Raw genomic sequence first — 25,397 nt, 5'->3', positions numbered from 1 at the left:
TAGAGGAAGAATTATGGAAAAAGAAAGCTAGACAATCACAGAAGGACGCCATTGAATTATGGCGTAAAGAATCGTATAGACGCACAGAAAAAGCACGTAGACAGGAAGAGAAGAGTAAAGAGAATTCAAATAAAGTTCAAGAAAATCTATTAATTGAAGAAGGTACACGAGTAAAATCAGAACAAGTAGACAGACAAAGACATGCCCTTATGAAGGGTATGTATCCCCTTCTGGCCGAGGGATTACCTAAGGCTACTGCGGGGATACCAAAAGACTTGCCACCCCCATTATTTCCAATAAAGGTACATCCTAAGGGGCATCCTAGAACCGCAGAAGATGTTTTTCTTTCCTCATATTTAGATGACGCAGCTCCCGAGTATGCTAACCCCGCCCCACACAGACCGCCGGCCGGGGAGGTTCAACGCCAAGATCCTGTATCAATACCTTTACAACAACAAAACCTGACACAAGTTCCGGCAAGCACGTCCGTTTCCACATCTGTTCCTACAGCTACTTCTATAGCTGTGTCCACACCTATAGTCGCTGTATCGCGTTCGACGAATCCTTTCACGCCCGATACTCCAGACGGGGCTACGGGAGGTGCTACCAATATTTTTTCTACGCCACCCAGAATAAATAAACTTACCTTTCAAGAGTCAGCACATCCACGTACCCCCAAACTCATAAATTCCCGCACGCTTAAGGAACTTCTTGTAGATTGTAGATATGACCCTGTGCCCGGCAAAGAGGACGAAATGATCCTGGCATCATTACGTATCAGACGAGCCGCGGTGTATTTAGGGAAGTTACCAGGAATGACGATGCATCTAGATAATATATATCATTTTGTCCAGACAGGGCGAGATTCTGAATGTATTAACAGAGCTATGGAATACCAGAAAGTGGAGATACAAGGGGAACTGTTACGTTTCCTCATAAATTGCGTAATCAGAAATCAAGACCGACCGGGGGTAGACCCGGAAACAATGGAAACTCTTACCAGATGGAGCCAGAATATATCAGAAGGGAGACATGACAGGCAAAAATGTATAATAGCCATGTGCAGAAAGATCCGTAAAGAAATAGAACGCCTACACGAAGAGAGATTAGCGGTAGACCAGTTTGAACAAAACGAGGAGGAGGAAGGATCAGGACTGCCCACAGGACAGTCAGACACCATAGCCTATGTAGGTAGAGGAAGATCTTGTAATAGTACCAGATGTTTTACTGATCCGATACGTCCGATATGTCCAGATAATAACAGGAATTTCCAAACACCTATAATAAATATAAGGTCCCCCGAGCATTCGTTCCAAGCCGCTGACAAATTACTGCGAGAACGAAGGGGTTATCATTTACTCGATTCTATGGATGAACAAGAATTAGCCAGGTCAGCCGTTCATTGGGTTGACAGTCCCGGAAAATATGGTGATGATACAATAGCACACACATTTTTGAACCTCACCCCAGATGAACAGCGTTTAGCTGGGATTTATATGATTCAACAACTTCTTATACTATATAAAAGCCAACATTCAGATCCTGGTCCCTTACCTGATATATTGACTGAATTACTCACGAATAGATGGAAAGGTTCAGGTACTAAGTTAATTAAGGAAATACTAGAATCCAGAAGGCAGTACATTCTTTTTGTATGTCCAGAACATGTTTCATTGCCCATCAAGGAAAGACCGATGTATTACATGGACAGACAGAATCCCTTACGAGAAGTACACCCAATAAAGGGCGAGGACAATCAGTTTAAACGTGTATATGTATATACGCCCATATCGAAAATAGAATTGTTAGAAATGAAGAAAGTGGTACCCAGTCATGATAAAGACCCAGCGGGTTTCCACCGAGAAATTAAAGACATGTTACTCATGGGAGAGTATACCTATCCCGACATTATGACAATATTGAAGGTATTAATGCCTGCTGGCATTTATGAAAAACTCAAGGAAAAAGAGTGGGAGGTAGGAGACCAAAAGATAGACTGGACAGCATTAGAAAATGAAGAAAAGGCCCGAGGTCCAGGTTCGGGGCTTGGGGACAAAACTAAAGCATTACCAGGTTTATTAGTACAGGTGCTGCCACGTTTATTAACTACGAAAAAGGAAGACTGGGGTGCAATCTCAGCCTGTAAACAAAAGCAAGATGAAGACACTAGTGATTTCTATGCCCGATTCGAAAAATGTTTTGGTATAAATAGTGGTATAAAAGCAAGTAGCGAGTCATACCCACATCTGTTTGTGACAAAATTAGTTGAAAATTCTTTGCCCCAAGTGAAGAATAGAGTATTAAAATTCGAGAGTACATGGCAAGGTAATACCCCATCACAAATGTTACAAATGTTACAGTACCATTACAATAGAATTAGAGAGGAACAAGAACATGAACAAAGACGCATGAAAGACACAAAAATGAAAATGCTAGTCTCTCAGACAGTTCCAGCTGAAGGACATAAAAAGGGTACGGCACATTCCGGTGATTCAGCAGGACCTATAAAAGGGACATGCAACTATTGTAAACAGCCAGGACATTACATACACGATTGCCCAGTCCTGAAGCGTAATATCGCCACAGGTATTACAAAAGAAAGACCACGGCCACTTAGACAGGATCAGAATGAACAAGGAGCACCGCAGCATGCACAAGCCATGCCAGCTCCACAACAGTCTATACAGTTTGTGCCAGCCGCACCAGCGCTGCCGGCTGCCGCCACACAAACCACGACACGACAGCTGTACCAGACCGCACAGTATGACTATCCTGATTATCAACGATATGCATGAACTAGCCTAGAGAGGGAAGTTGACTTACCCCTTATCGAGGTCCCTGTAGACCAAGAAGGACCTTATGTACATAGTGAATTATTAGGCCAAGATAGAAAATTTTTACTTGATACAGGGGCAAGTCGAACAACTATAAAACGTAGTGAAGTTCCAGGGGCACCCCTCTCAGGCTCACAGAATATATCCCTTGGTTTTTCAGGAAAACCTATTGTTAATGAAGTATCACAGCCTCTTCCACTTACGATAGGACCCTTGACCAGAACTACAGATTTATTGCTTACTAAATCATGTCCAGAAAACTTGTTAGGTATAAAAACACTGAAAGCTCTAGGAGCTATAATATGTTGTTCTCCGGAAGGAGTAAGATTGTTCTTACGTGATTTCAAAGGTCATTATGTGTCTCGAGACATGGATTCCCGACTGCAGACTTTACCCACACATTTATGGGCACAAGGCCCTACAGATGTTGGTTGCATGAACATTACACCATATCGAGTCACACTAAAGGCAGGAGTGGTACTACCACGAATGCGACAATACAAGTTACCCCCAGATGCTGTAATGGCTTTACTGCAAATCATTGACGAGCTCATTGCCCAAGGAGTGGTTGTAGAAACAGACTCCAATGTATGTAATTCACCGATAATTCCGATTCTTAAACGAACAGATCCGAAGGCCTCGCCAGTATATCGATTGGTTATTGATTTGCGCGAATTGAACAAATGCATTGTGCCACAATTCCCTGTGGTCCCAGATATCTCGTCATTACTGACAGCTATTGATTCCGAAGCAACATTCTTTACTGTAATTGATCTCAAAAATGCCTTTTTCAGCGTCCCAATAGATCCGGAAAGCCAATATTTGTTCGGATTTAGTTTAAATGGACGTAGCTTCAAATTCTCACGCGCACCTCAAGGATTTACAGAAAGCCCCAGCATCTATAGCCAAGCACTGAAACGAGAACTCGACAGTATCCACATGCCAGTCAACACTGCTCTGCTTCAATATGTCGATGATCTGCTGATCACCGCCCGAAGCGAACCTGAATGTGAAAAAGCATCATTGACGGTTTTACAATTTCTAGCCGAAAAGGGGCACAAGGTGTCCCCTTCTAAGCTGCAATTCTGTGTCCAGCGAGTTATTTACCTTGGTCACTCGCTGTCCAAGGAGGGAAGGCAGCTTACACCAGATCGCATTCAGTTAATAGCTAACATGCCAATACCCAAGACACAAAAGGAGGTGCGGGCTTTCATAGGCCTCACTTCATATTGTAGGCAGTGGATCCCTCAGTATGCATTTCTAGCAAAACCACTCATTCAATTAACAACACAGGAGGCAGCCACATCGACTGTCCTCCCTTGGACTCAGGAACACACACTAGCTTTTGAAAGCTTAAAGAAAGCTCTATGCCAAGCACCTGTTTTAGCAACACCATGTTACAGAAAACATTTTACACTCTTTGTTACAGAACGAGAAGGTACTGCCTTGTCAGTACTCACACAGGAACAAGCAGGATCACACAAACCGTGTGCTTATTTTTCTAGTACATTAGATCCCGTAGCTCAGGCTCTGCCTGCGTGCCTGAAATCAGTGGCAGCGACAGCTTTAGCAATCAGACAAAGCGATGCCATAGTGTTAGGACATCCATTGACAGTTCAAGTACCACACGCAGTAGAGGTTCTTGTGAATCGAACGCAAACACAACACTTGACTATAGCACGACTTACAGGGTATGAACTAACATTGTTTCAGCCACATATAGAAATCAGACGTTGTAACACATTGAATCCTGCCACACTTTTACCTGTAAATGGAACAGACCCACTAGCCCATGACTGTATTGATGTTATTACAATCACGACGAAACCCAGACAAGACTTGACAGATGTCCCATTGTCAGACCCAGATCTGACGTTGTATGTAGATGGCTCATGTATGAGAACAAGTACAGGAGAGTTAGTAGCCGCTTACGCAGTCACAACAGACACTGAAATTATTGAAACAAATTGCATAAATACCTTGTCCGCTCAAGCAGCAGAGCTCGTCGCTCTGACACAAGCCTGTATTCAAGCCACAAATAAAAAAGTCAACATATACACTGATTCACGTTATGCATTCGGAGTTGTACATGACTTCGGCGTGCTGTGGCGAGAGAGAGGTTATTTAACTTCTCACGGTGCCCACATTCAGCACGGACCCCTCATTCATGCCTTATTAGATGCAATACATTTACCCATTGCAATATCGATTATGAAATGTAAAGCTCATACGAAAATTACTGATATCATTTCTCAAGGCAATGATCTAGCTGACAGAACAGCTAAACAGACTGCTCAAACTCAAACATCCGACATGACAAAGACAATAGTCCAGACACCAACACATTGCATGATGGTTAAGGATCCCACTCTTGATGTAATTGACATACAGACACATGCTACTCCAGACGAAATAAGGAAATGGACTGAATTAGGAGGGATCCAAACAGATCAAGGATGGATGACGAAGGAAAAATCTGTGTGGTTCCTTCCTGATTCAATGGTCCAAGTCATTATTAACACTGTCCATAGTCCAGCGCATCTAGGAGAGAAAGCTATGCTAGACAGCATTCAACATATTTGGTTCAACAAACATTTACGAGCAGCAGCGAAACAAAAAGTTCGTACCTGTATGATCTGTTGTCAGTTCAACCCAGGAAAAAGCATTCCCGTAGAGCAGGGTGGATTTCAGCCTCCTGATCACCCTTTTGAAATCCTCCAGATGGATTATATCCAGATGGAACGATGTCGAGGATTCAAATATGTTCTCGTAGTTGTCTGTGCTCTTTCCCGTTGGACCGAAGCGTACCCAGTATCAGATTACACTGCCCCGACCACTGCCAAGCAGCTAGTTCGAGAATTCTTCCCACGGTACGGTTTACCACGTGCTGTCTACTCAGATAACGGCCAGCCGTTCTCATCCGAACTAATGAAACACGTTTCACTTTTGTTAGGTTATCAGTGGAAATTCCACTGTGTCCGACACCCCGAGGCAGCAGGTCTCGTGGAAAGACATAATCAGACCCTGAAAATTAGATTGTCTAAAATATGCAGGGAGAAAGGTGTCGACTGGGTAGTAGCATTACCAGTTGCACTCTTTTACATGAGAATGGTAGCACACTCTCGAACAGGGCTATCTCCGTATGAGGTGATCTTTGGCAGACCACCAAATATGTGGGGGACGCCTGTACCACGTAAAATAACTGATATTGACTGTAATATGCTGACAGATTATTTGGCTTCCTTGATGTCTGCACTACAATCTTGTCGTTCACAGGTAGCTGCAGCTTTTCCTGACAACACTGAAGTGAAACCCCATGACGTAATTCCGGGGGATCTCGTTTTAGTGAGGAACTTTGATCGAAAGACTCAGCTGGATCCTAGGTGGAGGTCGCCTCAACTCGTATTGCTCACCACAAGGACAGCCGTGAAGATCGAAGGCAGAAAAGGCTGGATACATTCAAGTCATATCAAGAAATTTTATGGACTACCATCGGATATAAAAACTACACCTCGTGTGTCTTCACCCATTGACTCAAAACTTCCTTTGGTTGACTCAAGTAGTCACGGACATTATAAACTAAAACTCAGATCTAATCAGTCGGGAAATTTGATTGTTTAAGTCCTCTCCAAGGTGAAGCGGTTGAATTTGTCTCCGACATGTATCCCTTAGATCTGAATAGAGAAAAAAGCCGAAAAATGTTGAAACGACATACATATTGTAAATCACTGCGTAGTCATTGCACAGTGACGTTATTAATTTTGTTTTTCTTAAGTTTTTTTATAATTATTTCAAGTATATTGTTGCACATATATTATCCTATTTCTAGACATGTTTATAATATTACTGCTGAACATTCTTTTAGTGAATTACCCCCGCATGAATTGTCATACAGATTTGCGCTGCGCAATAACACTTTTATTAGTATGTTACATCATTCCCATCAGGTTAGCAATGCTACAAATTGTTGGATATGTGGCCGACTCCCTCCCTATCAGAACTATAAAGGAATTCTACCTCTTTTTCCATACCCGTTCACACACAACGGCTCCTGTGGAGCATGGTTTAGCTTAATTAATTCCTTAGATTCAAATTCTGCAGTTTATCAAGACAACTGGGTATGGGGAAATCTGAACTTGGTTTTACTTAAAGTCTGCCACCCCAACAAGGAGGGACTTCCCAAAAGAACAGGAACTGATCTAGAAAATGAAGTATATGGATTAGGTAATTTTACGCTTAATCTTATGATCCTAAATATCGAATCCGAAGCTACTCCAATTTTGCCCGCTATGTCAATATTTCCAGTAAAAGGGGAATTATGTGTAAGAAAGAATGGTTCCATACATATGGGCCATAGTAGATGCACCACTGTAATAGAATTCAGTGATCAAGGCAAGTCGACATTTAGAGCTTCCCGCCATTCCTATTTTATATGTGGTCAGACGGCATATGTACGTTTGCCTCTAGATTGGGATGGTACCTGCTACATTGGATTCCTTTTGCCACCTGTTTTTCTAGCTCCTCCTGATTATCACAGAAATACTCATTTAGTACACAATAGAGAAAGGAGAGATCTCCCAATAGTCGACTACACTGAAACAGCATGGGAAAAATACACAGATTTCAATAAAGGTCTCTTTCCCTATATAGGTACCGTTACTAATAGTAAACTGATACGTAGATTAACTAGAACCCTTGAAGCAGTAGTGAACGAAACTATTTCCGCCTTAGGCAATTTAACAGAAGAGCAGTCTGCCATGCGGATTGTTGGGCTTCAAAATCGTCTTGTCCTTGACGTCATCCTGGCTGATAGGGGCGGAGCTTGTAGGGTCATCGGATCAAGCTGTTGCGTATTCATACCAGAAAATTCGCCATCTGTATATAAAGCTATAACGCGCCTTCATAAGATTGTAAGCCAGATACACCAGAATCCAGGCACCTGGACTTGGTCCGGTTGGTTTTGGAGCGTGTTATCAGCCTGGGGATGGAGAGTTCTATCCTTCCTAGGTATTGGCCTTCTCATACTATTCAGTTGCTGCTTATGCCTGCAATGTGGACCAGCGATTTGTGGTCTGTGTGCCACATCGTGCATTCCACATCAAGATTTTCATTCAAGATCCCGGAAGAAGAAAGAAGAACAAATGATGCTATATGAACAGATCAATGGATTAATGAAGATTGATATCTCTTGACGGGCAAGTAGGGGACAAGGAGGGAATGTGGAAATATGGATTTTTCTGGTCAGTTATGTCCCCTATCTTGGACCCCAACGGTTCTATGTACATGTTACAAGTACATGTATGTTCCCTCCAGTTCCAGTTATGAAGACGCAAATACATGTGCGTCCACCGTTAACATGTCCTCTTTCAGATCCGCCATGAATGGGCCGGATATTCCATTCCTAAATACGAAAGGCCACCGCCTTTATATGGTTCACTTATGCCATTTTACAGTTCAGACGAGTAGGCCCTGATTCTGTCATCAAGCTTTTCTTGCTTTCTGTCTCTGAAGCTCCAGTCCGAGCCTGCATCTGTGACCATGAACTTTGTCTCATTCCCTGCGCGGCTCACGATGCCTGACATCAGCTTGCTGCCTGCCAAGAACTGTATTTCACCTTCGGAAATTATCTGCTCCGCTCCCTGCCCAATGCATTCCTGTCTAGTAGCTTAAGTAAACATTCTGCCAGCTACCGAGCAAAGGCCCGGCTTCTCTGTCTTTATACAAGTAATTCATAGCCCTGTTACCATGGAAGATTCCTGCCCTCGCATCTAGTGTAGACACTTAGACGCTTGTACACGCACTAACAGTCAGTATAGTCAGTATAGAATAAGATTCTACTCTAAGAGACCTCTCTTTTGGATAACATAGTTCTTTAAACATAGGATGTTAGATATGATTTGGGATTAGGTTGACTTGACCCTCTAGACATCTGTCGCCACATGTAGAGCTAAATGTCAAGTCCCCTTCACCCCCTAGTTGCACGTCAATCACACGTCATGCTGCTGTGTGCGCATTTCTGCCAAGTATTTCTGCTGACATTGCGAAATTATTTCATAGGTCCACCCATATGTGACATCACAACCAATGACGTTTTTTGTTACTCCCAGTTCCACCTACTTTTTGCTACGTATGTATGTCTTATCTACACTATCAATTGTTACGCCTCTCGCATTTACTTCACTGTAATGCCTATTGTATAAAAGTGAATAATTATCAATAATGTATGTACTTCACTTCCTGAGCCTCCGTGGTGATGGAACTTGGAGTCCACGATTTCGAAATCGTCCATTGGAATAAAGCCCGTTCTTAACCTCTAATACCACGGATTCTGCCTCTTACTTATTGAGCTATTTTTATTATGTTCTGTATCAAATTAAGTCCCGGTAATTAAATTATTTACCACACACGCTAGAACTAAAAGCTGCACATAATAAAATGTACATTTTAAAATGACGTCCTCTGGGATTATTTTGTATGCACACCTTATTTACAAAGGTCTCATATTGACCCACCAGGCCACATACGTACAACACCCAGCCAAAAAGGTCACTGCTGAAACTTGTGTTTACAACGTATTGGCACAAAAACCTGTAGTTAGTGAAGTAATAATTGTAATTTATTAAAACAGTTTATTTCTTTTAAAAATACACAGTTAAAAACATTTACATCCAAACGTCATATAAAGAGAATTTAATTACATCACAATATTCAAAGCAATTAGTCACAATTAAAAATAATTTAAAAAACACAACACAAGAGTTTAAAACAGACAGTAATCTTTGTCATATATCGCCATAACCCAGGGCAAAACTCCTACACATATACCCTGATGCCTTGTCGATCATCAACATCTAGGGCAATGTTCGTACAGATGGATTTGTGGCAAAAAGGGGCGTCAACGCGTTTCGAAGGCCTATTCGCATTACACCTTCTTTATCAAGACAGTAGCGTTATATACTCCCGTTCTTTAAGAATTTATAGGCTGATAAATGGTGTGCCACAATGTTATTCGGACAGTATTAGTCCAAAGGCACTCCGATCCACTTCTCCAGCTTGATATGTTCTTATTTTGTTTTAATGTCCTTGCAAGGATAGGGCATCTAATGCAGTGCGACAAACCGGTCCCGACTTTAGGATCCCACCAGCAGCATCATACCTGGTTTAAACTTCATTTAAAAACAATATTCCTAGGCCCGTTTAGACAGCTTCCTTTATTTTTGTAGGCTGATATCAATTAAGATGTTTTCCTTTTTAGACGCGTACCTCAATGGGGGTGCCTTCAATTCTGAACTCCCTAATTAGAGATTTTTATATATTTAGCTCTTTGTGTGTAAAAACCGGCGGCCCTTCGATACGTCCATCCTGATAGTTCGTTGGAGTCTCATAATAAAATGTACCCAATGCTATTTAGGGCCAGATGTACTAACATTAGGAATACCGATTTCCAAATTGCGATTAACTCTGAGTTGCAATTAGGGAATCGGTAATCCTAGTGTATGAAACTCTTTCGAATTTGAATAGCGATTCCTTGGCTCAGAGGCCAAGCTGTTGACCGCCCTGATGGTTTAAGCCCAGCACCAGTAATCTCCCCATCAGGATTGACCCACTTATCGCCTTCACACTAGCTGCTATCTAAGACTGTCCCCCCACATATGTGTGTCCGCCCAATTCCACGAGAGAATGTTTGTCATAGATATCCTCCCATTTCCGAAGTCTGAATTAATGTGTTTGATTGACCCAAGCTGCCATTTCTTTGTCTCAATCTATGCAAATATGGGACGCAAGATACTGTAGGTCATAACGGATATATTTTCTTGATTTATTCTGTTTCTTCATTTCCTTCAACAGTACAGGACACAGTGGAGCATTGTACCCGATTGCTATGTGATATTATTATTTCAGGATTATTATAATGCTGTATACTGGAACAATACTGTGAAGTGTTAACGTTTTACTGTGATTATGCTATATTAATGCCTGACCAAAATTCAATAAAAAGAAAGAAAAAAAAATGAGGTAGATCGCAATTTGTGACTCATTCGAATAGCCGCCATCAGAGGGATGCTGGCCTACTGGGGTCAGCTGACCACCCTATCTGTGGTTGCTTTTAAATAAAGCAATCGTTTTTTTGTTTTAACTGCAGCTTCTTTTCTTTAAATGAAAATGGGATGCTTTTAATAAGAAAAAAACAAACTTTGAAGTTTCATTTTTTTTTTTTAAGAGTAGGCAGTGGTCCATATGACCCCTGTCTGCTCTTCAAAAAAATGTGCTACACATTCTCAAAGAGGAAGGTGTCCCTCCTTCAAGGAGTTGGTAAAATATGAATATTTTGCAACCGTAATTCTGTAGAAAACTATTCATACGTCCCATTCAGATTCAGTTTGCGGAAGAGATCCCCTAAACACGCCCCTTCCAAATACTGTATCGCGAACACAAATTGCGATACGTTAACATTTTACCAAATCGCAATTTGTGTTTTGTACATATGTAAAAGCATTTTGGCAGCCGGCCTGATCTGCCATTTCAAACTGCAAAAATAATTCAGGCATATGACCTTTGTGTCCTGGCACTTAAGTAGACCAGTGCCTCTTCCCGCTATTGACCCTACTGCTTACCTTTTGCTTCAGGTGGTTATCTCCCCAGGTCTGTTTCTAGCATAATTCAGCTCAGGTCTAGATTACCTCGTACTCTTGTGTCAGCTCAGTCTTTTTAACTCACTTCATTGGTTCTCACGCAACGAGTCGCTATTGGTCCGTGAATGGGCCGATACTTCTAGGACAGCCAAGAGGCTCCTCCTATGCTTGCTTCTTTTTTGGGCTGAGCACACGCCTGCACTTTATCTCAGCCTCCTCAGTGCTTGCGTCTGGATGATGCAGCAGCTGCTTAGGATAGCTGCTTAGGACTGGTCCAGCAGGTGCAGCCCTGATTAGGCTATTCAAGTCTGGTTCGGTGCGGCAAGTAAGACCATCCTCAAGCAGATGGTAACACCTCACTGGATGAATAGTGGACCACTGCTTCAGGTACACTGAGTTCGCAGATCAAACAGCAGCTTTGAGTCACACTACAACTGGGTGCAGGGACTTCGGATAGCATCACAGTTTCACTATTTGAGCTCAGTGGCTCAAGTCTCGGCCACCCCAACTTCAGAGATCGGGCTCAGATCACACCGCAACTTCACAGGTTGGGCTCAGCAGCTCAGGCTGTACCCATTAATTGGTTTTTATTAAAAACTTTCCAGAAATCAGGGATCTTTTTTCACATTAGTGACTAACTTCTTTTGGGACATAGCCAATGCATTATCAATTTTATATTAAGTCATAACTCAATTATTGTATGCTCCTTTTTCATGCCAAGAGGCTCCTGTTCGCACTCAATATACTCTTGTCCTGAAGATGACTCTTTAAACTTTCATGGGTCGAAACGCTGACAACACTATTGCCTATTGGGCTTTTCATGAATGATTTCACAATTTTTGTTTGGATACTCATGATTAAGTCTATCTAAACAATGATAAAAACAATAATTTTTTATGGTCCATTGCCTCTTGTGTTTTCACATTCTTGTTTGCCTCACGAATTTCTGCACCGTGCGATCATCTGAGTACTGTTATGATGAATTAAATGTTACAAACCACTGTTGCCTATAAGCCTATTGGGTTTGGTTCAACTGTTTTGATTACTGTTTTACGTGACCCTAATCATTCTTTTTATACATTTATTGATTGATAAAATAAGAATACTGCAATGAACCACTACTCTCTTCAGGTGGTTTAAGGGCAGACCCTGTTGTGGGTCTCCTTTGGTTACTCCTCTTGTGTCAACCGTTGTCTTGGTGTCTTCCTGTGCTGCAATTAGCATATATTCTGTGTGTCTGCCTGGGTGAAATTCTTTTTACATGTCAGAAAGCAGATTCTGTTAAATCTAGAATGTCATCTGCTGGTCGACAACTTTCATTTTACATTAGATTGGACCATTGCGGACTGTTCACTAGATAGCTGTAAGCATGGGGTCAGAGCTTACATTTTTAGAATGGCTTTTATGTCTGGCCAGGATAAAGTGGAGTTTTTGTTGAGGATTTGCCTGAATAGGAATGCCGCACAAAAGCCAGGTGATCCAGAGCTCAGCTATTCAGCCATCATGAATCTCATGGGATTGCTGCATTTATTTTTTGCCGTACAAGAACCAGGTGATCCAGAGCCCAGCTATTCAGCCATCATGAATCTCATGGGATTGCTGCATTTATTTTTTGCCGTACAAGAGCCAGGTGATCCAGAGCCCAGCTATTCAGCCATCATGAATCTCATGGGATTGCTGCATTTATTTTTTGCCGTACAAGAGCCAGGTGATCCAGAGCCCAGCTATTCAGCCATCATGAATCTCATGGGATTGCTGCATTTATTTTTTGCCGTACAAGAGCCAGGTGATCCAGAGCCCAGCTATTCAGCCATCATGAATCTCATGGGATTGCTGCATTTATTTTTTGCCGTACAAGAGCCAGGTGATCCAGAGCCCAGCTATTCAGCCATCATGAATCTCATGGGATTGCTGCATTTATTTTTTGCCGTACAAGAGCCAGGTGATCCAGAGCCCAGCTATTCAGCCATCATGAATCTCATGGGATTGCTGCATTTATTTTTTGCCGTACAAGAGCCAGGTGATCCAGAGCCCAGCTATTCAGCCATCATGAATCTCATGGGATTGCTGCATTTATTTTTTGCCGTACAAGAACCAGGTGATCCAGAGCCCAGCTATTCAGCCATCATGAATCTCATGGGATTGCTGCATTTATTTTTTGCCGTACAAGAACCAGGTGATCCAGAGCCCAGCTATTCAGCCATCATGAATCTCATGGGATTGCTGCATTTATTTTTTGCCGTACAAGAGCCAGGTGATCCAGAGCCCAGCTATTCAGCCATCATGAATCTCATGGGATTGCTGCATTTATTTTTTGCCGTACAAGAGCCAGGTGATCCAGAGCCCAGCTATTCAGCCATCATGAATCTCATGGGATTGCTGCATTTATTCATGAATCTCATGGGATTGCTGCATTTATTTTTTTCCGTACAAGAGCCAAGTGATCCAGAATCCAGCTATTCAGCTATCATGAACCTCATGGGATTGCTGCATTTATGTTTTTCTCTGCCTTCTTTAAAAAGCACATGCCTTTTTCATTCCATGCCTCAGTAGTTTTAAGCAAAGGCTCGTGCTATCTAGAATGTGTTAGCGATTACACTGTTTGAGGCGCATAATAATTCTGTGTATAATTTTTTAGGTCATGAATTGTAAGTGATTAATAATGCTGTAAAACCCCTTAATGCTATGTAGGACATACACATACTTAGCTATAAGATATGTATTTATTTTGCACTGCTTTTTAGGTCTCGCCTGCGTTGCAGCGCATGCGCTGCTCGCCTTGGCGAGATCTATAGTCGTTGGTTTTCTGTCCCGCTTCTTTGGAAGTGGCGTTTGTGTCCGCCCTGTCACCCTTAGGCCCCGCCGACCAGGACTGGAGATTTAACTCGGCACGCTCACACGCGGCCGCCACCACACAAGAGAAAGCGCAACACACTATTTAGTTTAACTTTTTGGCCTTATCCCTCCCGCCACTCCACTCCCAGCAAGACTCCCGAAAGAGTCTGTGTGTAGGGATGTAATGTACCGTAAAATAGGTGTGTGTGCCTAGATGGGTTAACCTTATGGGCTTTAAATCTTCATTTTTTGGGGGCGGGGGGACGCTAACTGTTTGCTGCGGCCAGAGGGGCACCTGTAGACTTCCGTGAGCCTACTCTTGCAATACTAAGCGCGCACAGGGCAGATGATGGGGCGGTGTCGTACGCGGCGCTGCCCATGACGAGGAACTAACCGTTTAAAACCGACACAACTTTCGCCTTTTGGAGCCGAGATTAATGTTTTCGCTCAGTTCGTTAATTATACACAAACGGGGAGACAAAGGCCGTCTTGGAGGGGACTTTATTAAAATCACCGGCGCGGCCGACGTTATTCAAATACTGTCTTCCTATATTTATCACATGAGGTGATAGGAGGTGCCGTGACTCAGAGAGGACTGGAAGGGCGAGGGGCACAGGCCCTTAGAAACGAGAAAGTGGCACTACTAATTATGTTCAGTATTAGATAAAGTTGTGAACTTCATCCGGGAGGGACGTCACTTCCTAGTTGTTTAGGTAACGTGGCCTTACTGTTACCAAAAAGCAGTGGAGCTTGAAAGAACAGTCTCTTCCCTGCCCGGGGCCCTAATACAGAGCTCCAAGAAGCCTCGGCGCAGCACCTTCCCGTCCCACCTTCCTCTCTGGACCCCGCAGTCCCACCTTCCTCTCTGGACCCCGCAGCCCCACGAACCTCCAACCATGGCGGAGACATCGCTGATCAATGACTCTGACCTATAGCTTCCAACTCATCTGCCCTGCTGCCGGCCTCCTCCGAGGGGACGGCACTGGCCTACGGGAGCCTGATGATCATGGCGCTGCTGCCCATCTTCTACGGAGCCCTGTGGAGCGTGACCTGCGCCAACAGCAAGGTATGGAGCTTAGAGGGGTATGGTGTAGGTGGGAAGAGAGAGGACTAGCCATGTCTGTGCAGGATATAAATGAAGGGGCAGTCCAAAGATTGGGATCTGGGCAAAGTTAGCCAATGGAGAGAGAGGTTAGAGGGCAACCTGTGTGGTTACAGGAGGAATGGTGTGTGGGTTGAATCCGACAGTGCACACAACCTTTTTCAACTATAATTGGGCTCATGGCGACTCTTAAGGTTAATGATTTGGAGGAAAGGGGTCATTCTTGAAAAAAAGAGAAGGTAGGGGATTCATGAAGGCCAGAGAAGCCAGATTTAGAGACTGGCCAGAGAGAGTGGCAAATAAGCTTATATGAAAATTCAGTAGACGGGACTGATGCGCCAATGTGGGCAGAATATGTCTCAGAATTGTGGTGTTTTTTGGAACTAGTTGTTGCTAAAGCCATCTGCAAAAAACATCGAGCAAATGTCATGTTTTCCTCGTGTTTCGAAATCTAGTGCTTTTGCTTATTGCCCCCAAACATGCTTTTTCTGTGGTTTTGATCCGCTGCTGTTCTGTCCAAAAAAACCTTAAAGGGTCTCCCAGCGATGGGAAAAACAGTTTCTTTTACCCAGTCTTGCACCTCTAACATTCGCCAGCAACATGCATTCTAAAACGTTGCTGATGCGGTCTGTCTTGGTGTGAGATGTAATGTGACGCCAATAGTCACTTTACACCAGCACCTCCTTTTTGAAACAACATTCACAGACAGGTCTAATACTCCAATGGTTTGAATCTGATGATGTCTCGATTTGGCAAGGAAATGTGGACGAACCGGTTAACACTGAACACTGATTTTAATGTACTTGTGCAAATAGACATTTGCAGTATGTTTATAGCTTTATATTGACCTTATTTAAGTGTTTGACTCCTCACAAAAACATACCCCTAATGTGGCTTAATTCTTAGTTTTAGAAAGCCAGAGGTGGGGCTATAGCTTAGGTTATGATTTACCACGTAGAGGCGAGTGTCGGATTCTGCATCCATTTATGTTTTGTACTATCAACCATTGAAATAAAATGAATGACTCAATAGTTGGCAAAATTCATTGGTACATAATATTTCCCCCACGAGAGGAGCACAGCGCTTCTAGTGGTAGATCCTTCAAAATTAGTGAATGTCCTGTTTTCAGCACAAATGTATTTTGCTTCTGCTGAACTCAGGGATGTTTGTATAAACAATAGGATGTACTGTATAAATGTAAATACAAGAATACTATTTACATTATTTGGTAATATCCGCATGGGAGCAGGCAACTCATCTACATATGTCGCAGATTTTCAAAAGTTTCCTTTTCAAATTAAATGAGCTGTACCTTTTGCTGGTGTTTGTTCCTGGTATATGCTGGACTTATTCGTGGTGTTGCTAGGCCTACAAGTGTCATCTTATTGGATAAGAAGCATATGCTGCTATAGCAAACCTCTGTGTCTACTGGATAAAAAGTACAGTCATTGCTTTGGGAAATTTCAATGGCTTGATTCCATAGCATGCATAAATTACACTTAAGCAATAGCATGTTTACATTTCCGTCATTGCTTGATGTGTGTTGTATGGCCTTGCACAATAATAAGCATGAAGTGCATTGCTTAACAATAGTCTATAAATATTTCCCAGTTATTGCTCTGTCGTGTTGCTTAACTAGGCACAAAGCTAGGCCTCAGTTGACTCTTGAAGAATGTTATAAGCCGGTAGGAAATCTGTTTTTTCGATATAGTCACCCCAGATTTTTCGTCTTTTGCTGGACCCTATATTTGTGCTGGCTTTAGAACTCTGTGCTCTTTACCCCTGCTAACCAGAAATGGAGTCCCATTGCTCCCCCTTTAAACATACTTAAATTGGCGTATTCCTAATTGGCTCATTTAACTTTCCTGTAAGCCCCCAGTATATGGTGTAGAAAGTGTATTTAGGACCTGGAAGTTAAATGCTGCTTATGGAGGGCAGAACCAGTTGTGCCATCCACTATAGTAGCTGGAGAAACATGGCTTCAGTCCTACCTTTTGTAGCCGGGCTGCTGCAGTGGAGAACCTGCAGTGCAACCTGTTTGCATAACCCTTGGACAGGTACAAATTCCCTTTTAAATGTAGACCAGCTTGTGTGAGCCTGGTAGCCTGCAAGGTAGGTTGCATGGTATTTAAAACAAACATTTGCAATGCAATAGGTCTCGCATTTGCGAAAGTTTGAGATATTGGCATTGTAAATGACAATGCCTTTTATTTATGCGTTTGAAAACCTGCAAGCTGTGTGTAAACAAGCACTTTGTACTTATAGTCCATGTTAAGGCTGGCAGTCTCTTTTACTGCCAGCCTTGCTTCACGTAAGCAAGGACTATAAGTACAAAGTGCGTGTTTATGCACCGCTTGCAGATTTTCAAAACAAATGAATAAAAGGCATTGCCATTTACAATAGCTCCAACTCTCACAAATGCGAGACCTATTGCAATACAAATGCTTGTTATTCTCTACTATTGGGTTCTGTCAAACCAGTGCTTTGCTTATGGCGACCAATGCTGTTTATTTCCAAGCAGTGTCTGCTTGTGGCAACCAGAGCTCTGCTTATCTCCAGGTAGTGTCTTGCTTTTGAGCAGCCAGCTGGTAACAGTCAGTTCCTTACGTATCTGCAAGGCAGCGCACTGCTTGCCCATAGTCAGCGACTGCTTGGCTCAGTGACTGGTGGCCTGTAACATTTACCCTAATTAGGAGCTTGGCCATATGTTTTAAGGGAAGAGTGAGAGAGGCTGCTGAGTCACTGTTGCTGAAATAAAAGCGCAGCTCAAAACCAGAAGAGATGCATTGCTGTTCTGCGCTCAACACCAGTTCTCTCCAACCAGGTACATAAGCCAGAGGGATGTCGGTTTTCAGCAGGTTTTTGACAAACTGTAGCAGGTTAGCAGATTGCTTATTCATGCAAAATGTTATGCTTAACAATATAAACCACTGCTACAGAAAGCATAAGGATTCTTGGCATCTATTCTAAATTCTAGTTTCAAGTATGCTTTGGAATTAGTTTAGCATTATTGACAACCATTATATTGTGTAATTTTTGTTTTCATATTCTTATTTCCTGAATAATAAACATTTTTAATTCAGAAACAAGAAAAAGCCACTTGTGTTTCTTAACATTAGGGGACTATTGGGGCCCCAATAAAATAACCCTGTAGGACATTATAATTCAATAACTTTTTGTGCGACAACAATAGCCCACGGAAGATCAACAGAATATCTTATCTGTCACACTGTATTCAATTTATCCAAGTGCTACCTACACGGACTCCCCCATAACATACTTGTGAAGGTAATGCTAATTAAACACAAAAAGTGTATTTCTCCCAACATAACACTCCTGTAACCTTCCTGATCGCTTTATCTGAAGGCTCCAAGAATTCCAAGCCTAGCACCAAGATCCACTATCGCTCTGGAGCACCCAGAGAAATTCCAATTCATACCTGTGACTTCTGAGCTTTCAATTTAACACTCAAAGGGCCTTAAAGAAAGGAAGAGAGGCAAAAGTCATCAAAGCTACTCAGTGGTCTCCTTCTTCGGCAAGTCATACAAAGGAACGTTGGAACCTGAGGAAAATCTGGAAGTTTAGGACATATTATATACAACGTTTCACTTAAGAGGAGTTGCCCAATATTCTAAGCCGGCGGTCGGCATGAACGTACCTGTGGCTCATGCACCAGCTGGGGTAATGCCCTTATCTTTTTTGGCTGTGGAGTTGTCTCAGGAGACTGTTGGCAAGCATTAAACGTTCGTCGTGGTTCCACCGTTCTTTTCTCTTTCAATTTGTTTACTTGATCCTGGGAAATTGAAGTAATTTTATCAATATTCGGAGAGAAGATGAAAGAAGCTCAAAAACAGTTAGAGCAGAAGCCCATGATCCAGTAACTATTGTACAGCCACACGTTCACTATATGCAGGATCTTCGAGCCAGTAGTAGACATACCCCAGCGCCATTGAGACAAGTTTTATATGTCAATGGGACTCAAGCCCTTTTACAACCACACTAGTGCTCCCTAAATATGGCTTCTATAGAAGACGAAAGGCATGAGGCAAAAGGGACAGAGCAGAACTTACCACCTGCTGGAATGTGCAGATGTCCTCCTCAAAGAAGCCACAAAGTTCGCTGAGGACAATCACTTCATCACGAGCTAAACAGTTTACATAGTGCTCAAAGAAACCAGCTAGAACTGCAAGAGAAGAAGATAAGTTAATCCACCAATCTGCAGGCAACACTACTCTGGCCCATCTCAGGCAAACTACATCTGGGATACTAGAATTCAACACTTCTGCATTTCACATTTGTTACGTTTTGAAGCTTGGTTTACCATGCACGCTGGATCTCTTGTTCACACCTCTCTCAGGTCATTTACTCTACATCCAACCTCAGCCACCTTCACTCAGGAGTCAAGAGCACGTTAAAGGTTGCAACTTTCATGCATTTGGAAAAATAGTCTTTCTTGATTCCTTACTTTTTCCATTGACTGTGCGGTTCCCAAGTGTAGTCTTCGTCGTACGGCTGAGAACATAGTCCCAAAACCTTGACACCTGCCCTTGGAAGTAGGGATCCAACACATCCTGTGGAAGCATATCCAAGTCCTGATCGCCCAGAGAAGAGGAGGGATGGGAGAAGTGGAAGAGTTTGCGCTTGGGGAAGAGTCTGTGGCCTTGAAGAGGAACATCAGTATCTGTAAAACAAATTGAAAAATCTACTGTAACTAACGACAGAGGGAATCTATTTGCAAACACTGCTACACAATTATTACATCTTAAAATTAAGCTCAAGTTTACAAATGTTCTTGAGTCCTTGCTTTGTCCTACTGCGATGATAGAGCACTAATCCTTCCTAAGTACTTTTCTTGTTTATAGAGCACAATTTTCATGCATGTGTACAAAAAAGAGCATTATCAGACCAGGGTAGCACCTACCATAGTGGTGCAAGAACTCCAAAGTGAGTTTTCAGAGTGTGCTAAGCCACTGAGCAGGGGCCGCAAAGAAGTCTAAAATAGACCCAAGGGCCAATGCAGCAACCAACCTCTCAAGTGAGCCTGCAATTGGGATGCTTTTGTGAATAATGTATTACAATATGTCAAAAGTAAATAAATAAACAGAGTGATGCAAATTGTAAGCTACTGCCCCATTGTGGTGATGATGGGATCAGTGTGAGTGGGAATTCTTCAGGCAGGGAGGACAGGCCTAATGAAAAATAAGCAAGACTGATGAGAAGGACAGGCTGGAGACGATAAGGGGTCTATAATAAAGGGAGCGACTGGTATCAGTAATAGACTGGAGTTGCAGAGGGTCAGCACTGGAGTGTTTGCCACTGTCAGAAAGTTATGTGAGCCTCCGGATGGGATGATTGCCTAATGGGTCAATAGTAATGATAATGCACCCTTGTTGGATTTCTCAGCCCCCACCTCCACCAATTGGTTTCTTTAACTATGGAAAGAGCTAAGTTATGAAAAAGGATTCGGTCAGTTGTGGTGAGCTAGTGTGATGTTATCTTATAGGGCAATCTAGACCGTATAGTTCTTTGGGATCCAGTTGTATGGACTGTGGAACCAGATTCATGGGGTGGTTGGACTTCAAGAATCTGCAACTGGCTATGTTGTCAATCCAATAAATCTATTATTATTCCTCTGCTTAGCTGGACCTTCGTTTGTGAATCCTTCCGTCACTGCCGACACGTGCGCCAGAGCAATACAGAGCTTATTTGGAACTGCTGTGTACAGACTCACAACTTGTATCCTGTATTTATATTTAGGTCTTGCCTGAGACAGTACATGCGCTGTTGCTTAGAACGATCTATTCTTTCTTAAACATTTTTTTTAAAAGCTCTCCATAAAGGTGCTTTTAATCCGATCATTACCTACAATTGGTTGGCTCATTGTCAATCTTATTTTCTTCCTTTTCACTGGTGAGCGCATCAGCGTCTGTTGGCTTCAGTTAGTCACTTTGTGGTTTTTTTCCTGGAGCATCGACCAAGTGCTGATTGATTTCTTGATAAGTGTTCTTCTGTGCTGCTTGCGCTCTGATTGTGGTACTTTTTGTTTTTGTTTTCGCTTGCAGGACAACTGGAAACCATCAGAGTTGAAGCTTGCACTTCCCGGTATTTCCGAGAGCTGAATTCATACAACTAGCAATAACGAAACTTTGTTGCATGTGACCAATTTCCGAAGAACACATTTTGGTAACCTGTTGCTTTTAGGGTTGTAGCAATTTTTATTGTTTTAAAAGAGTATACAGGTCTTTCGCCTACATACAATGGCCAGCAAAGGGAGAGGATGAGGGAGGGTAGAAAGGGGATAACAGTACATTTATTAACTGACAATATAAAAAATTCAATGAACAAGACATGCCATGTCCGTGTGCAATGAAATAGCACTTAATCTGTCACAGATCCCATTATGTAATGGTTGAAGCATCTGGTTGTGCACTTGCAGTGAGGCACAGGTTGAGCAAGTATATGAGGCAGGTGAGTTCCCGAAAGGAGTTAGATAAGTATTTTAGGCGGGGCTCCATGTTTTCTGGAACTTATGTAGGGATTGGCTTGCTCTTGCTGTTCGCTTTTCTATACTCAGCAGGTCTGAGATTGTGTGTTCACTCTAGGTGTGTGCGAGTGGTATCAGTTCCACAGTTTGATAGCAGGACTTATTTAGCAGCGCATAGGGCCAATGTGATAGCCCTCCCCTTAGGAGAGCGTAGTGGGTATGTGAGTGTGTTAGGAAGCCCTAGTAAGATGTAGCTGGGAAAGTGGGGTAGCTCAGTGTTGAACATTTGATCAACGTCTGCAAGCACTTCTGACCAATAACGGTGTAGCTTTGGGCAATGCCACAGCAGGTGAGATAGTGTACCAGAAGCACAAGTTACTTACTTGTATAACGATATATCTGTAAGAGACATTAGTTAATGATAGATTCCTTACCTTAGAGTATCCCCAGGCGTCAGTCTGGATCCGGAAAGTTTTCGTCAGCAGTACCTCTGCACATCAGAAGGTGGCGTCGTGCGGCTCCGTGTCCGCCGCTGGCGTAATGGACGCTGAGATGGCGTCACGGCCACTACTTATACGCCACCCTCGCGCACGGACGTCAGTTCTGTACATGACTTTCTGCGCCAGGAACGCAGAGCCATGCCAGAGACCGACTACTGGTGCATTAAAAACTAGGGCCCTAAAAGGGATTTTCTAAACCCTAGAAATCAGTTCGCAGAACGGGGAGGATGGGTGGGCGGTAAGGAATCTATCACTAACTAATGTCTCTTACAGATATATTGTTACACAAGTAAGTAACTTATGCATCTGAAAGAGACATGTTAGTGATAGATTCCTTACCTTAGAATAGATACCCTAGCAATACCAACCCCGGTGGTGGGTCTGCGAAGCAAAATCACGCCAGAAAGTCATGGAGAACCGACCGGTCAAAGAAGCCGTCTCTCCGGACTTGACTGTCAAGGCAATAGTGCTTGGTAAAAGTGTGCAGCTAGGCCCACGTGGTCACCTGACAGATGTCTTGCAATGGGACACCGCGTCCCAATGCCGTAGTAGCTGCTGTTGCCCTGGTGGAATGGGCGTGCAACCCTACCGGAGGTTCCCTTCTAGCCAAAGAGTAACAGGCTTGAATACACAAGACAACCCAACGGGAGACAGTTCTCTTGTGTACAGCCCAGCCTTTGTCGGCGCCAACGTAGCCAACAAAGAGCTAGTCATCCACCCGGAACTGTTGTGTGCTGTTGAGATAGAAAGAAAGCGCACGTTTTGGGTCCGGACAGTGGAGCCTCTCTTCCTCTCTGGAAGGGTGCGGAGGTGGACAGAAAGTGGGCAGAGTGACAGTTTGCCCGAGATAAAAGACAGTGACAACTTTCGGTAGAAAGGAGGGACGTGGCCGAAGCACAACCTTGGCTGGATGAACCGCCAGGGAAGGAGGTTTACAGGAAAGAGCCAGGAGCTCACTCACACGCCTTGCGGAGGTGATGGCAACCAGGAATACAGTCTTCAGAGTCAATAACCGTAAAGGACAGTTATGAAGAGGCTCAAAGGGAGCGCACATTAAATATGTGAGAACCAGGTTCAAGTCCCACTGAGGCATCACAAAAGAAATAGGAGGGAAAAGGTGAGTAATGCCTTTGAGAAATCTATTGACAACAGGGGACTTGAAAAGAGAGGGCTGATCAGGCAGCCTGAGAAAGGCTGACAGAGCAGAAAGGTAGCCCTTAATAGTGCCCCGAGCAGAACCCTGCTGGGCCAAATAAAGAAGGAAGAATAGGACCTCAGGAAGAGGGGCAGAAAGGGGATCTACAGCTTTCGCTGTGCACCATGCCACAAATTTCTTCCACCGACAGGCGTATACGGTTTTAGTCGAGGGACACCTGGCTGCCAGAATAACATTACAGACTTCAGGAGGCAAATCAAATGGAATCAACTGTCGCCGCTCAATCATCACTCAAGGAGGTGGAGGCTGGACAGGTTCGGGTGGAGGACCGTCCCCTGCTGCTGCGACAGAAGATCCTCCCAAAGAGGCAGTCGGATCGGGGGATCTAAGCTCATACTGAGTAGCTCGGGATACCAAACTCTTCGAGCCCAGTCCGGCGCCACAAGAATGACTTGGGCCCGGTCGCGTCTGATCTTCTTCAGCACTCTGGGTAGAAGTGGTATAGGCAGAATGGCGTACAAATGACCGCAACGCCACTCGCGACGAAACGTGTCTCCGAGTGAGTGCCGCCTTGGAAACTCCAAAGCACAGAGCTGCTGACATTTCGCATTCTCTTCGGTGGCGAATAGATCTAACCAAGGCTCTTCCCACTGTTGAAAGAGACCTTACGCCACCTCCGAGTGAAGACGCCACTCGTGATCCCTCATGCACCGGCAGCTGAGTTCGTCATCCCTGGCGTTCAAAGAACCTGCCAAGTGTTGAACCACCAGGAGAATACTCTGGCGTTCCAGCCACGTCCAGAGATGCAGTGCCTCCTGACATAGGGTCCACGACCACACCCCGCCTTGCTTGTTGCAATACCACATGGCAGTCGTGTTGTCTGTGAACACCTGCATGATGGATCAGCAAGATGCAGGAGGCCAAGAGGCCCAGCAGCCACAGAGTCTCCCTGACCGTAACCCAGGACAAGGGCTGAAAGATCGGGATCATAGCCTGAAAGTCCCGGACTCGCTTTTCGGGAGGACAAACCCGAAACAGCGCTGTATCCAGAACCGCCCCGATGAAGAGGAGCTTTGAGAAGGAATCAGGTGCGACTTCAGCACGTTGATTAAAAACCCCAGCAAATGCAGGATGTCGGCCGTAGTCTGGAGGTGGGTGACGACTGCCTGGGGCGAGACTGCCTTCAACAACCAGTTGTCGAGATAGGAGAAGACTGAAAACCCTGACCTGCGTAGATGAGCTGCGACCACCGCCATAGGAAATCATTTTTAACTGAAAGTGCTCGTGGCCTACCGTGAACCGCAGGTAACGCCTGTGGGCCACCAGGACAGGAATACGAAAATAAGCATCCTGCAAGTCCAACGCCACCATCCAGTCTTGTGGGTCTAGGGCAGACAAGACCTGAGCCAGAGTAAGCATTTTGAACTTGTCCTTCCTGAGGAAGCGATTGACGTTCCGCAGGTCCATGATAGGACGCAGGCCCTTGTCCTTCTTGAGGATCATAAAGTAGTGGGAATAACAACCACGACTTACTTCTGACATTGGAACGCGCTCGATGGCCCCCTTGGCCAAGAGGGCCGTAACTTCCTGTTGGAGAAGTGTCAAGTGATCCCCCGACATGCGGTGGTGGCATGGCTGGAGGGTTAGTCTCGAAGGGGAGGGAGTAACTCCTTCGAACTATCTCTAAAACCCACCTGTCTGAAGTGATGGTGCACCAGTGGGGGAGATGCTGGCAAATCCTGCCCACCACGGGCGTCTGGTGGGCCTGAAACCCCTGACTAGGAAGGTTTGGAAGCAGTGGTGGCAGAGGTAGTGGTGGACTGACCCGCTCGCTGGCCTCGTGACCCACCTCG

The 25,397-nt window shown here is 43.9% G+C and overlaps 1 protein-coding gene across 6 annotated transcripts in view; it reads right to left on the bottom strand.

Annotated features, from left to right (window-relative positions):
* The window catches only part of LOC146808799 (guanylate-binding protein 7-like), a 343,610-nt gene that overhangs the window by 130,359 nt on the left and 187,854 nt on the right, over positions 1–25,397 (bottom strand). For 5 of the 6 annotated variants that reach the window (XM_085615617.1, XM_085615619.1, XM_085615616.1 and 2 more), the window contains 3 exons: positions 19,870–20,085; positions 19,475–19,587; positions 19,063–19,197 (listed from right to left, as the gene is read on the bottom strand). In XM_085615617.1, the coding sequence (XP_085471743.1) occupies positions 19,063–19,197; positions 19,475–19,587; positions 19,870–20,085 (464 nt within the window). Of the gene's footprint in view, positions 1–5,461; positions 6,158–19,062; positions 19,198–19,474; positions 19,588–19,869; positions 20,086–25,397 lie in introns of those variants that run through there. The other variant, XM_085615621.1, reaches the window with a different exon arrangement.

The sequence above is a fragment of the Triturus cristatus genome, chromosome 7 (assembly GCF_964204655.1).
Source record: "Triturus cristatus chromosome 7, aTriCri1.1, whole genome shotgun sequence".
In the NCBI taxonomy this organism is placed as follows: domain Eukaryota; kingdom Metazoa; phylum Chordata; class Amphibia; order Caudata; family Salamandridae; genus Triturus; species Triturus cristatus.
The sequence above is the reverse complement of the archived record's forward strand: the minus strand, read 5'-3'. Positions and strand labels throughout refer to the sequence as shown.